Consider the following 14,956-nt stretch of genomic DNA (forward strand, 5'->3'; position numbering starts at 1 on the left):
CACAAGCAACAACACGTCATTCACCATCGGCACCAGTCAGTCGTCACATTGTGACCTTGCTTGGAAAAGTGTTAAATAAGATGTGATGCTACTTTTTCACAATGGCAGAGGTCGTGTGAAGAGTCCACAACACAACGCAGCACAGAGCATTGCAGGCTGTAATATAAACATCTTCTAGACACATTAGCCTCCAATCTTGTTAGCACCTAGCATCTCAATAGTTTGAGCATGGACCACACATATTCAAGCATTTAGAGGGGGTGGACATATAAATTGATCGTGCATTGAGCGGCTAAAAGCAATCAATGAAGAAAATTATGACTTAGGACTTCCACATCGCCGGGATGACCGCTAGCTAGCTAGTGTTAGTTGGTTGCCGGTGCAGTACTGGCGTTATTGTTGCCAAAGATAGGATGGTAATGGCTAAAAGGCATCCACGTTACAGCCGGCTGCATTGCTTTGTGGACTCTTCACATGACCCACCTGGCAGCTTCATGGAACTAAGTATTTTTCTAAGGAAAAACAACAACAAATGAATGATTGAAAGACTGTATATTAACACATTAACTGCCATGCAGTTTGCCCCTCTCATACCACTCTCTGCCACCACTCTAAACCTATGGAGATGTTCACCTTCTTTGCAGGGCTATAACTTTTTTAATTGTATTACTAAATTGACATTACTATGGCCCATTCAACATCGATTATCTATCGTTCAGGATGTAGGAACATTATACTTTTTCATTCATAGATTCATACGAAAATACCGTCTAGGATATAAATATGTTTTTATCGTTTTCTGCAGTCATTCCTAGAACGTGAGTTATAGGCATAAACGCATATAATCAACTGCCGTTTGTTGCCGATACACGCTATATTAAAAATTTCAACTGTACATGATCCTAAATGTTATGACTCATCATGCGCGGATGAACGGGGGGGGGGGGGGGGTCGTTTATAATTTCGTGATCGTCAGTAAATGCTTTATGTAGTATGGGTGATATATTGATCAGAGCAGTTTGCATTAATAATAAACAATCACGCTGAAAGTAACGTTACTGTCCTCTTACCGTTCGCCGATGAGACTGGAGGAAAAAGATCCCACTTATTTGACGGCGATCGACTAGATCCATTTCCGGTTTGTATGGCGAAATAAACGGCCAAATCATATCGATTACTGAGTTATGGCAGCGATCCATATACACTAGGGATGTCCCGATCACGTTTTTTTGCTCCCGATCCGATCCCGATCATGCGATTTTGAGTATCGACCGATACCGATATTTCCCGATCCGATCAAAAAAATTTATAAAATTTTTTATATATATATATATATTTTTTTTATTCAACAAACATGACCATGTTCACGTCTTAAACTCATACTGAGGCCTTAGTTTTGGTTTTAAATTGCATATCATCATTCATTTATTTATTGTCACACAGAGCAGAAGAATTTTGCCAAAACAAACCAATAGTATCCAGCTGCAGAACGGCAGACCAGCCACACTCGCAGACCCAAACGCATTTCCTTTGATTTAATTATACATCAAATGATTTATGAAGTTAACTTTTCACCTGGATAACGTCAACATTCAGTGTGAATGTAATGTGAGAAATGTGGTCTGCCGTTCTGCAGCTGGATACTATTGGTTTGTTTTGGCAAAATTCTTCTGCTCTGTGTGACAATAAATAAATGAATGATGATATGCAATTTAAAACCAAAACTAAGGCCCCAGTATGAGTTTAAGACGTGAACATGGTCATGTTTGTTGAATAAAAATGGCTGATCTTTTTTTTGCCGATCCCGATCTTCGGAAAATCACGTGATCAGCCCCGATCCCGATCACGTGATCGGATCGGGACATCCCTAATATACACGGATGTGTGTCTAGAGTCCCGCAACAATATGTGCCTGCCAGGCGCATTTCCCAGATGCACGGAGATCACCAGAGATCCTTTTCCGGTTGTAACTCGCCCGATCAACCACCAGGTGGCGGTATTGAAGCGTTGCACGGTTGTGCCGAGTCCCACCGTCTCAGCCGAGGCTGGGTGAGGGAATTATGAATACCATGGCGAAAAAATTAAATATGATCTCAATAACGTTGTACGCCGTGGAATGCCGGAAGTCGCATGACCTTGAAACCCGTCGTAAGCCGTTTTTGGCGGTGGATGTGTTAAAGTGTTAAATGCAATGATTCCCAGCTTTCAGATTGTGAATGGCACTTATACAGTATGTGGCACCTAATGCTGACCTCGACAACAAACATACTTACAGTAACTCAAAATCTCCTTTAACACTATGGCGTCCGGAGCCCCGCGGCGATTTAGGCCTCAGAGGACAGCGGATTGTAAACAAACCGATGTACTTTCTAAGAGCTTTATATATCATTTATAGTATTGCTATTTGTCCATTCTCATTGTCACTTGAGTGCATAAACCGTGCCTTCATAATGGCTTAAAGAAAATAAAAATCCATCGGTTGGTTGTAATTTTATAGCGTCGTATAAGGTATATCGCGCTTTTCGTCTAGGCTTTTCTGCAGGAGGCTGCAAAAAAGGCTAAACGTTGGCGCCGTTATATCAAACGCCATTTCTGCTGTATATATACGAATGAAATAAAACAAACTGCGTAGCATCCGGACTATTACAGAGAATCTATGGATGAAATGGGGGCGGCGGGGAACGCCGATCAGTATTATTGATTAGCAATAGAGTGTGCGTTCCGGTAGCAAATGTCAGTAGTCTATCACGTTAGGTTATAAAACAATGTCCAATCCAGCTGTAATTTGGGGTAATATTATCCTACCGTCAGGCCATGTGATCGCCGGCAGCATTTTCTCACCAGTCATCGGATTCTGGTAGATCGATATGCACATTGGCTAATCATAAATCCCATTATTCCACGCTGAAAAAAACTTCCGGCAAGCTGATCCAAGATGGAGGGGCTTCGTTTGGAATCAAGGATCTATGATCCGCCCACATGACTGTAAAAGCATTTTTTTTTTTTTTTTAAATCCCATCAATGATACTGTAGTGGAGCGATGGCGCCCTTAAGCGGATCTGGCCGGTACTGCATGTTTCGAAAATCAAATATGTGGAAAGATCCTGCTAGTGGATCGGGTACCTAATAAGCGTTATAAATATGGAATAAAACAATAACAACTTGCCACGAGTATATACGTGGCTCTGGTCCACAACGCATGGAATCGAAACACGTATATACTCGTGTCTGGTCCTTAAAGTGTTAAGTAGAAGGACAAGACAAGGTTGCCTCCTTTTGCCGCCTTTTTACTTTCCTCCTAAGGTCTAGAATCTCAACAAATGAGAAATAAACTCAACATCACCAGGATAATTGCTGGTGGCATCTATCAGATAACTTCTGTCTATATATATATATATCTATATATATCTATATATATCTATATATATCTATATCTATATATATTGCTCTGTATAATTTTCAGGTTACAACATTAAAAAATCTGTTCTATGCCCCGTTAACATTCCATGGCCAGGTTCACTAGATATCCTGGGTCCATTTCAGTGGGCCCACACAGGAATGAAATACCATGGGATGTTTGGAACAACAATTACACACCTACTTTAAGAAGAAAACTTCTAAATCTTCCCATGATGAATAAAGTTGAAGCTAATCTAAATATGAGGTCCTCGCTACCAGTTTCCCTGATTGGCAGAATCAATATAATAGAATGAACATACTGCCAAAATGTACTGTATATATATATATATATATATATATATATATATATATATATATATATACATGTTACTAGTCATACTGCTGACCATATACCATGTCTTTATACTAGGGATGCTCAATATTGGCTTTTTTACCGATACAGATATACCGATATTGTCCAACTCTTAATTTCCGATACCGATATCAACCGATACCGATATATGCAGGGTTACCCCCCCAAAAAAACTGAATAATTTCAGGTAATTAACATTACTTATTACATGACGTTTTAATGTTAGTCAAAATGCTTGATTGTGATTGGTCAATAGCGCTCGGTTGCCCCTGACAGCGGTCAGTTATTTCTCGATAACGGACCGCTGCTATGGTCGCAGACAGTCACGAAAGCTAAGCTCAGCATATGCACAGCTGCACTCATCAGGTAATCAGACCACACATCTGCCGGCTGCCGGCGATGACAGAGGAGCCACAGAACAACTGTGTCTGCATTTGATCTCGTCTTGTCAATGGTGTAAAATTAATTAGGTATATTGTTAGTAAGTTAGCCATGTAATAAGCTGGATAATGTATAGCTATACTCGGTCATTGTCGCAAAATAATTGACCTTCACTGCGTTTAGAACACCTCGGCGCGGCGCCTTGGTGTTCTAAACTCTGTGTCGGTCAATTATTTTGCGAGTATAGCTATAAATTATCCCTTACATATCTCTTGTTGTGGAATTAACACAACATTATGCATACTTTTGACAATAAATAAAATCAGAATTTTGTCTTACTTGCCTGGGTAAATAAAGGTTATAGAAATGTAAAAAATAATAAAAAAAGAATTTGAAAACATACCGATATTTTCCCGATATCACATTTTAATGCCAATATCGGACATCCCTACTTTATACCTTTATCACTGTACATAATAATACTATAACACTGTGCATACATCTGATTAGCACTATTACCTAGTAGTACTCTATATATCTTATATCCAGTTTAATCACCTGTACATTGTATATTGCACTTTACGGTCATATTTGCACTCTGGTTAGATGACAACTTAATTTCACTTTACTGTACTTGTGCTGTATAATAACTTTTTATCTAATCTAATATTGTAAAACTTGTAAATACTTAGCTAAAAAAAAAACAAGTCAGCAGAAAGGGTACAACTCTGGGTAAGTAACATTGTTTGTCCAACAGTGTTGAACTTGAGTGCTACACTCTGAGGCCATGTTTAGACGGAGAGAGTCTGAACAGAAACCGCAAAAGTCGTCTTGCGGTCTCACTTTTAATGTTGCGTTTAGACTAGTGTTTTGGGGTGGAATTCTGCGTGCAGACGAGGCTGTAACGACTCGAGACGTGCTGTGAAGACCCGCCCTACTCTGCCTCTGATTCGCAGACTGTGGGTGGGGGAATGTGATTGGACCAAAGCAGAGTCACTCACAGACAGTGGGTCCAGTCACTAATAGTTGTGATAGCCGCGGGACAGATTCTTGTGTATTTAAAAGTACTGCCAATGTAGCCTTCAGGTGATCGCCATGGATAGAATCAGACATGCTTTGTTTACGCTTCTAGGCTACTGGCGCATGCCTGTGATGTAAGCAGTACGCGCGACGAGAGCCTTGAGAACCCTTTCGTCATCGTTTTATGCGGTTAATTCCACCCAGGAAGGTGGTCTCACTTTTTTGCGGTTTCTCCCCGTAAAAACGCTGTTGCCGTATAAACAAAAGGCACATCCGAAAAAATATTTTTGCGGATTCACCTGCTAGCGTTTCCGTCTAAACAGGGCCTGAGTGCATAGTAGTATAGACATTAGCATAGTAAGTAGTAGTATAGCCACATATAAGATATAGTCTTAAATAATAATAATAGTCCTATATAAGATAATTTGATCTTCAGGGTTGTTACTTTGTTGCACCACTAAAAGAGAACAGAGTGGTGTGTGTGTTATTTTCGTTTTAACCAGAGAGCGATTCCAGACATGCTGATAATTCCCATAAAACACAACTAGGTGAGCATTATGAAAAAAAAGAAAAGGTTGCTATGCTAACTATGTTTCTCTATGTAACATAGTCTCTATGTAAAAACAGTTTTTACACCGATATGTATACTACTAAATGAAGGATGCCATTTGCGAAACACTCGTAATTTGTATGTGGTTCAGTCTAAACAGTTGAAAAATCATACAAATAACACCTTTAAAGAAGATTTTCCATACTGTACATGTGTGTTGGTAACTGTTGTATAAAAATGATAATACTCTTGAGGGCATTCATATCCATGATTATGGGTATTTTGGGGTGATGGTATGGAGACCCATTATGACAGTAAAAAACACCTCGTCAGACATGATTGAGTCTCTTACCTTGTCATTTCTCTCACAGAGGAACTTAAGCCTCTGAGCTCTTTTGTGCATGAAGACTCCATCCAGATGTCCGGTCTCCACAGAACGGATCTCAATGGCCTTTTCGCCCCATCCCATGATCTGATTGGAGCAGATATGCGCTGCAGAACAGAGTGACATCAAAGATCCGCCAATCACACAAGAGTGAGGAGATGATTACAGACAGTTTGTTGCACTTGTGTGTGACCACATGTTTATGTGTGTGTGTGTGTGCCCTACCGACAGAGGTGGGCATCTCGCCCCACTGCAGCACCACGTCCTTGATGATGCGTCCATAGGTGTTGACGTAGACGCCTTCGTCCTCATAGCACAGGAGCATCTCCATGCCGTCGGAGCTGGGGAGGAACACGATGGCGTGGGGCGTCACCTGACTCTGGATCTGCTCCGTGGGGCGAGGAACAGCGAAAAAAGGAAAAGGGGAGGTGAACAGGTCTGATGCCGTGTGTGAGAACCAGGTGATTCCCGGCCCTGTTGCATAGGGATGATGTGATCAACACCGTATCAAGATAAAAGGCTGGATATCGATGAATGTTACAGATGCCAAGGACTGAGTAGGAGATAGGGCTGTCCCCGACTAAGGATTTGGATAGTCTACTACTTTTTATCATTCCATTTGGGATGTGGGGGGTGCTTAATGTCTGAAGCAGTCAACGGAGAGCTTCTTGTCCTCTGCAAAAGCATGCAATTGGTCCACTGATGGATACATCTTGATAGTGTGTTCATTAGATGGGTGAAATCCTCTTTCAGTGCCTCTGTCCTGTTTTCTTAGGCAGTTAGCCTCTGGTATGCGTGCCATTAGCCTTAGCCACACTTCTAGGCCTCTTTTCTTTCGGAAAGAATGATAAATAAATAAAATTAATTTAGTTTAAAAGAGGTTGGCAGTCGACTACGGCTCCTTTCGATCGATTAGTTGACTATTCTACTAATAGGGGTCAGCCCTAGTAGGAGCACAATGTTACTGGATGATAACAAGAGGATTATCAATCAGTGGAATCAGAAAATGTAATCGGATTCATTAAATTAAGGAAAATGTTACCGTCTGTAGAAATAACGTTAACCACACAATTATCAATAGAATAAAGTAGCTGTTGATAATGGTCAACGTAAAGTCACATCAGTACTCTGTTATGTCAAGTCATATTAGTACTCTGTGTTATGTCAAGTCATATCGGTACTATGTGTTATGTCAAGTCATATTAGTACTCTGCGTTATGTCAAGTCACATCAGTACTCTGCGTTATGTCAAGTCATATTAGTACTCTGTGTTATGTCAAGTCATATTAGTACTCTGTTATGTCAAGTCATATTAGTACTCTGCGTTATGTCAAGTCACATCAGTACTCTGCGTTATGTCAAGTCATATTAGTACTCTGTGTTATGTCAAGTCATATTAGTACTCTGTTATGTCAAGTCATATTAGTACTCTGCGTTATGTCAAGTCACATCAGTACTCTGCGTTATGTCAAGTCATATTAGTACTCTGTGTTATGTCAAGTCATATCAGTACTCTGTGTTATGTCAAGTCATATTGGTACTCTGTGTTATGTCAAGTCATATCGGTACTCTGTGTTATGTCAAGTCATATCGGTACTATGTGTTATGTCAAGTCATATTAGTACTCTGTGTTATGTCAAGTCATATCGGTACTATGTGTTATGTCAAGTCATATTAGTACTCTGTGTTATGTCAAGTCATATTAGTACTCTGTGTTATGTCAAGTCATATCGGTACTATGTGTTATGTCAAGTCCTATTGGTACTCTGTGTTATGTCAAGTCATATTAGTACTCTGTTATGTCAAGTCATATTAGTACTCTGTTATGTCAAGTCATATTAGTACTCTGCGTTATGTCAAGTCACATCAGTACTCTGCGTTATGTCAAGTCATATCAGTACTCTGTGTTATGTCAAGTCATATTGGTACTCTGTGTTATGTCAAGTCATATTGGTACTCTGTGTTATGTCAAGTCATATCAGTACTCTGAGTTATGTCAAGTCATATTGGTACTCTGTGTTATGTCAAGTCATATCAGTACTCTGTGTTATGTCAAGTCATATCGGTACTCTGTTATGTCAAGTCATATTGGTACTCTGTGTTATGTCAAGTCATATTGGTACTCTGTGTTATGTCAAGTCATATCGGTACTCTGTGTTATGTCAAGTCATATCGGTACTATGTGTTATGTCAAGTCATATTAGTACTCTGCGTTATGTCAAGTCACATCAGTACTCTGCGTTATGTCAAGTCATATTAGTACTCTGTGTTATGTCAAGTCATATTAGTACTCTGTTATGTCAAGTCATATTAGTACTCTGCGTTATGTCAAGTCACATCAGTACTCTGCGTTATGTCAAGTCATATTAGTACTCTGTGTTATGTCAAGTCATATTAGTACTCTGTTATGTCAAGTCATATTAGTACTCTGCGTTATGTCAAGTCACATCAGTACTCTGCGTTATGTCAAGTCATATTAGTACTCTGTGTTATGTCAAGTCATATCAGTACTCTGTGTTATGTCAAGTCATATTGGTACTCTGTGTTATGTCAAGTCATATTGGTACTCTGTGTTATGTCAAGTCATATCAGTACTCTGAGTTATGTCAAGTCATATTAGTACTCGGTGTTATGTCAAGTCATATCAGTACTCTGTGTTATGTCAAGTCATATTAGTACTCTGTTATGTCAAGTCATATTAGTACTCTGCGTTATGTCAAGTCACATCAGTACTCTGCGTTATGTCAAGTCATATTAGTACTCTGTGTTATGTCAAGTCATATCGGTACTCTGTGTTATGTCAAGTCATATTGGTACTCTGTGTTATGTCAAGTCATATCAGTACTCTGTGTTATGTCAAGTCATATCGGTACTCTGTGTTATGTCAAGTCATATCGGTACTATGTGTTATGTCAAGTCATATCGGTACTATGTGTTATGTCAAGTCATATTAGTACTCTGTGTTATGTCAAGTCATATTAGTACTCTGTGTTATGTCAAGTCATATCGGTACTATGTGTTATGTCAAGTCCTATTGGTACTCTGTGTTATGTCAAGTCATATTAGTACTCTGTGTTATGTCAAGTCATATTAGTACTCTGTTATGTCAAGTCATATTAGTACTCTGTGTTATGTCAAGTCATATCGGTACTCTGTTATGTCAAGTCATATTGGTACTCTGTGTTATGTCAAGTCATATTGGTACTCTGTGTTATGTCAAGTCATATCGGTACTCTGTGTTATGTCAAGTCATATCGGTACTATCTATGTGTTATGTCAAGTCATATTAGTACTCTGTGTTATGTCAAGTCATATTAGTACTCTGTGTTATGTCAAGTCATATTGGTACTCTGTGTTATGTCAAGTCATATCAGTACTCTGTGTTATGTCAAGTCATATCGGTACTCTGTGTTATGTCAAGTCATATCGGTACTCTGTTATGTCAAGTCATATTGGTACTCTGTGTTATGTCAAGTCATATTGGTACTCTGTGTTATGTCAAGTCATATCGGTACTCTGTGTTATGTCAAGTCATATCGGTACTATGTGTTATGTCAAGTCATATTAGTACTCTGTGTTATGTCAAGTCATATTAGTACTCTGTGTTATGTCAAGTCATATTGGTACTCTGTGTTATGTCAAGTCATATTGGTACTCTGTGTTATGTCAAGTCATATCGGTACTATGTGTTATGTCAAGTCATATTAGTACTCTGTGTTATGTCAAGTCATATTAGTACTGTGTTATGTCAAGTCATATCGGTACTATGTGTTATGTCAAGTCATATCGGTACTATGTGTTATGTCAAGTCATATTAGTACTCTGTGTTATGTCAAGTCATATTAGTACTCTGCGTTATGTCAAGTCACATCAGTACTCTGCGTTATGTCAAGTCATATTAGTACTCTGTTATGTCAAGTCATATTAGTACTCTGCGTTATGTCAAGTCACATCAGTACTCTGCGTTATGTCAAGTCATATTAGTACTCTGTGTTATGTCAAGTCATATTAGTACTCTGTTATGTCAAGTCATATTGGTACTCTGTGTTATGTCAAGTCATATTGGTACTCTGTGTTATGTCAAGTCATATTGGTACTCTGTGTTATGTCAAGTCATATCGGTACTCTGTGTTATGTCAAGTCATATCGGTACTATCTATGTGTTATGTCAAGTCATATTAGTACTCTGTGTTATGTCAAGTCATATTAGTACTCTGTGTTATGTCAAGTCATATTGGTACTCTGTGTTATGTCAAGTCATATCAGTACTCTGTGTTATGTCAAGTCATATCGGTACTCTGTGTTATGTCAAGTCATATCGGTACTCTGTTATGTCAAGTCATATTGGTACTCTGTGTTATGTCAAGTCATATTGGTACTCTGTGTTATGTCAAGTCATATCGGTACTATGTGTTATGTCAAGTCATATCGGTACGCTGTGTTATGTCAAGTCATATCGGTACTATGTGTTATGTCAAGTCATATTAGTACTCTGTGTTATGTCAAGTCATATTAGTACTGTGTTATGTCAAGTCATATCGGTACTATGTGTTATGTCAAGTCATATCGGTACTATGTGTTATGTCAAGTCATATTAGTACTCTGTGTTATGTCAAGTCATATTAGTACTCTGCGTTATGTCAAGTCACATCAGTACTCTGCGTTATGTCAAGTCATATTAGTACTCTGTTATGTCAAGTCATATTAGTACTCTGCGTTATGTCAAGTCACATCAGTACTCTGCGTTATGTCAAGTCATATTAGTACTCTGTGTTATGTCAAGTCATATTAGTACTCTGTTATGTCAAGTCATATTAGTACTCTGCGTTATGTCAAGTCACATCAGTACTCTGCGTTATGTCAAGTCATATTAGTACTCTGTGTTATGTCAAGTCATATTGGTACTCTGTGTTATGTCAAGTCATATCAGTACTCTGTTATGTCAAGTCATATTAGTACTCTGTGTTATGTCAAGTCATATCAGTACTCTGTGTTATGTCAAGTCATATTAGTACTCTGTTATGTCAAGTCATATTAGTACTCTGCGTTATGTCAAGTCACATCAGTACTCTGCGTTATGTCAAGTCATATTAGTACTCTGTGTTATGTCAAGTCATATCGGTACTCTGTGTTATGTCAAGTCATATTGGTACTCTGTGTTATGTCAAGTCATATCAGTACTCTGTGTTATGTCAAGTCATATCGGTACTCTGTGTTATGTCAAGTCATATCGGTACTCTGTTATGTCAAGTCATATTGGTACTCTGTGTTATGTCAAGTCATATTGGTACTCTGTGTTATGTCAAGTCATATCGGTACTCTGTGTTATGTCAAGTCATATCGGTACTATCTATGTGTTATGTCAAGTCATATTAGTACTCTGTGTTATGTCAAGTCATATTAGTACTCTGTGTTATGTCAAGTCATATTGGTACTCTGTGTTATGTCAAGTCATATTGGTACTCTGTGTTATGTCAAGTCATATCAGTACTCTGTGTTATGTCAAGTCATATCGGTACTCTGTGTTATGTCAAGTCATATCGGTACTCTGTTATGTCAAGTCATATTGGTACTATGTGTTATGTCAAGTCATATCGGTACTATGTGTTATGTCAAGTCATATTAGTACTCTGTGTTATGTCAAGTCATATTAGTACTCTGCGTTATGTCAAGTCACATCAGTACTCTGCGTTATGTCAAGTCATATTAGTACTCTGCGTTATGTCAAGTCACATCAGTACTCTGCGTTATGTCAAGTCATATTAGTACTCTGTGTTATGTCAAGTCATATTAGTACTCTGTTATGTCAAGTCATATTAGTACTCTGCGTTATGTCAAGTCACATCAGTACTCTGCGTTATGTCAAGTCATATTAGTACTCTGTGTTATGTCAAGTCATATTGGTACTCTGTGTTATGTCAAGTCATATCAGTACTCTGTTATGTCAAGTCATATTAGTACTCTGTGTTATGTCAAGTCATATCAGTACTCTGTGTTATGTCAAGTCATATTAGTACTCTGTTATGTCAAGTCATATTAGTACTCTGCGTTATGTCAAGTCACATCAGTACTCTGCGTTATGTCAAGTCATATTAGTACTCTGTGTTATGTCAAGTCATATCGGTACTCTGTGTTATGTCAAGTCATATTGGTACTCTGTGTTATGTCAAGTCATATCAGTACTCTGTGTTATGTCAAGTCATATCGGTACTCTGTGTTATGTCAAGTCATATCGGTACTCTGTTATGTCAAGTCATATTGGTACTCTGTGTTATGTCAAGTCATATTGGTACTTTGTGTTATGTCAAGTCATATCGGTACTCTGTGTTATGTCAAGTCATATCGGTACTATCTATGTGTTATGTCAAGTCATATTAGTACTCTGTGTTATGTCAAGTCATATTGGTACTCTGTGTTATGTCAAGTCATATCAGTACTCTGTGTTATGTCAAGTCATATCGGTACTCTGTGTTATGTCAAGTCATATCGGTACTCTGTTATGTCAAGTCATATTGGTACTCTGTGTTATGTCAAGTCATATTGGTACTCTGTGTTATGTCAAGTCATATCGGTACTCTGTGTTATGTCAAGTCATATCGGTACTATGTGTTATGTCAAGTCATATTAGTACTCTGTGTTATGTCAAGTCATATTAGTACTCTGTGTTATGTCAAGTCATATCGGTACTATGTGTTATGTCAAGTCATATCGGTACTATGTGTTATGTCAAGTCATATTAGTACTCTGTGTTATGTCAAGTCATATTAGTACTCTGTGTTATGTCAAGTCATATCGGTACTATGTGTTATGTCAAGTCCTATTGGTACTCTGTGTTATGTCAAGTCATATTAGTACTCTGTGTTATGTCAAGTCATATTAGTACTCTGTTATGTCAAGTCATATTAGTACTCTGTGTTATGTCAAGTCATATCAGTACTCTGTGTTATGTCAAGTCATATTGGTACTCTGTGTTATGTCAAGTCATATTGGTACTCTGTGTTATGTCAAGTCATATCAGTACTCTGAGTTATGTCAAGTCATATTAGTACTCTGTGTTATGTCAAGTCATATCAGTACTCTGTGTTATGTCAAGTCATATTAGTACTCTGTTATGTCAAGTCATATTAGTACTCTGCGTTATGTCAAGTCACATCAGTACTCTGCGTTATGTCAAGTCATATTAGTACTCTGTGTTATGTCAAGTCATATCGGTACTCTGTGTTATGTCAAGTCATATTGGTACTCTGTGTTATGTCAAGTCATATCAGTACTCTGTGTTATGTCAAGTCATATCGGTACTCTGTGTTATGTCAAGTCATATCGGTACTATCTATGTGTTATGTCAAGTCATATTAGTACTCTGTGTTATGTCAAGTCATATTAGTACTCTGTGTTATGTCAAGTCATATTGGTACTCTGTGTTATGTCAAGTCATATCGGTACTCTGTGTTATGTCAAGTCATATCGGTACTCTGTTATGTCAAGTCATATTGGTACTCTGTGTTATGTCAAGTCATATTGGTACTCTGTGTTATGTCAAGTCATATCGGTACTCTGTGTTATGTCAAGTCATATCGGTACTATGTGTTATGTCAAGTCATATTAGTACTCTGTGTTATGTCAAGTCATATTAGTACTCTGTGTTATGTCAAGTCATATTGGTACTCTGTGTTATGTCAAGTCATATTGGTACTCTGTGTTATGTCAAGTCATATCGGTACTCTGTGTTATGTCAAGTCATATCGGTACTATGTGTTATGTCAAGTCATATTAGTACTCTGTGTTATGTCAAGTCATATTAGTACTGTGTTATGTCAAGTCATATCGGTACTATGTGTTATGTCAAGTCATATCGGTACTATGTGTTATGTCAAGTCATATTAGTACTGTGTTATGTCAAGTCATATTAGTACTCTGCGTTATGTCAAGTCACATCAGTACTCTGCGTTATGTCAAGTCATATTAGTACTCTGTTATGTCAAGTCATATTAGTACTCTGCGTTATGTCAAGTCACATCAGTACTCTGCGTTATGTCAAGTCATATTAGTACTCTGTGTTATGTCAAGTCATATTAGTACTCTGTTATGTCAAGTCATATCGGTACTCTGTTATGTCAAGTCATATTGGTACTCTGTGTTATGTCAAGTCATATTGGTACTCTGTGTTATGTCAAGTCATATCGGTACTCTGTGTTATGTCAAGTCATATCGGTACTATCTATGTGTTATGTCAAGTCATATTAGTACTCTGTGTTATGTCAAGTCATATTAGTACTCTGTGTTATGTCAAGTCATATTGGTACTCTGTGTTATGTCAAGTCATATCAGTACTCTGTGTTATGTCAAGTCATATCGGTACTCTGTGTTATGTCAAGTCATATCGGTACTCTGTTATGTCAAGTCATATTGGTACTCTGTGTTATGTCAAGTCATATTGGTACTCTGTGTTATGTCAAGTCATATCGGTACTATGGGTTATGTCAAGTCATATCGGTACTCTGTGTTATGTCAAGTCATATCGGTACTATGTGTTATGTCAAGTCATATTAGTACTCTGTGTTATGTCAAGTCATATTAGTACTGTGTTATGTCAAGTCATATCGGTACTATGTGTTATGTCAAGTCATATCGGTACTATGTGTTATGTCAAGTCATATTAGTACTCTGTGTTATGTCAAGTCATATTAGTACTCTGCGTTATGTCAAGTCACATCAGTACTCTGCGTTATGTCAAGTCATATTAGTACTCTGTTATGTCAAGTCATATTAGTACTCTGCGTTATGTCAAGTCACATCAGTACTCTGCGTTATGTCAAGTCATATTAGTACTCTGTGTTATGTCAAGTCA

At 38.1% G+C, this 14,956-nt stretch overlaps 1 protein-coding gene across 2 annotated transcripts in view; it reads right to left on the bottom strand.

Annotated features, from left to right (window-relative positions):
• mink1 (misshapen-like kinase 1) overlaps nt 1-14,956 on the bottom strand; it is a 255,643-nt gene that overhangs the window by 6,668 nt on the left and 234,019 nt on the right. For both annotated transcript variants that reach the window (XM_084320845.1, XM_084320846.1), the window contains 2 exons: nt 6,334-6,493; nt 6,076-6,215 (listed from right to left, as the gene is read on the bottom strand). In XM_084320845.1, coding sequence (XP_084176971.1) covers nt 6,076-6,215; nt 6,334-6,493 — 300 coding nt within the window. The remainder of the gene's footprint in view (nt 1-6,075; nt 6,216-6,333; nt 6,494-14,956) is intronic.

This window comes from Notolepis coatsorum, assembly GCF_963971535.1.
Source record: "Notolepis coatsorum genome assembly, chromosome: 8".
In the NCBI taxonomy this organism is placed as follows: Eukaryota; Metazoa; Chordata; class Actinopteri; order Aulopiformes; family Paralepididae; genus Notolepis; species Notolepis coatsorum.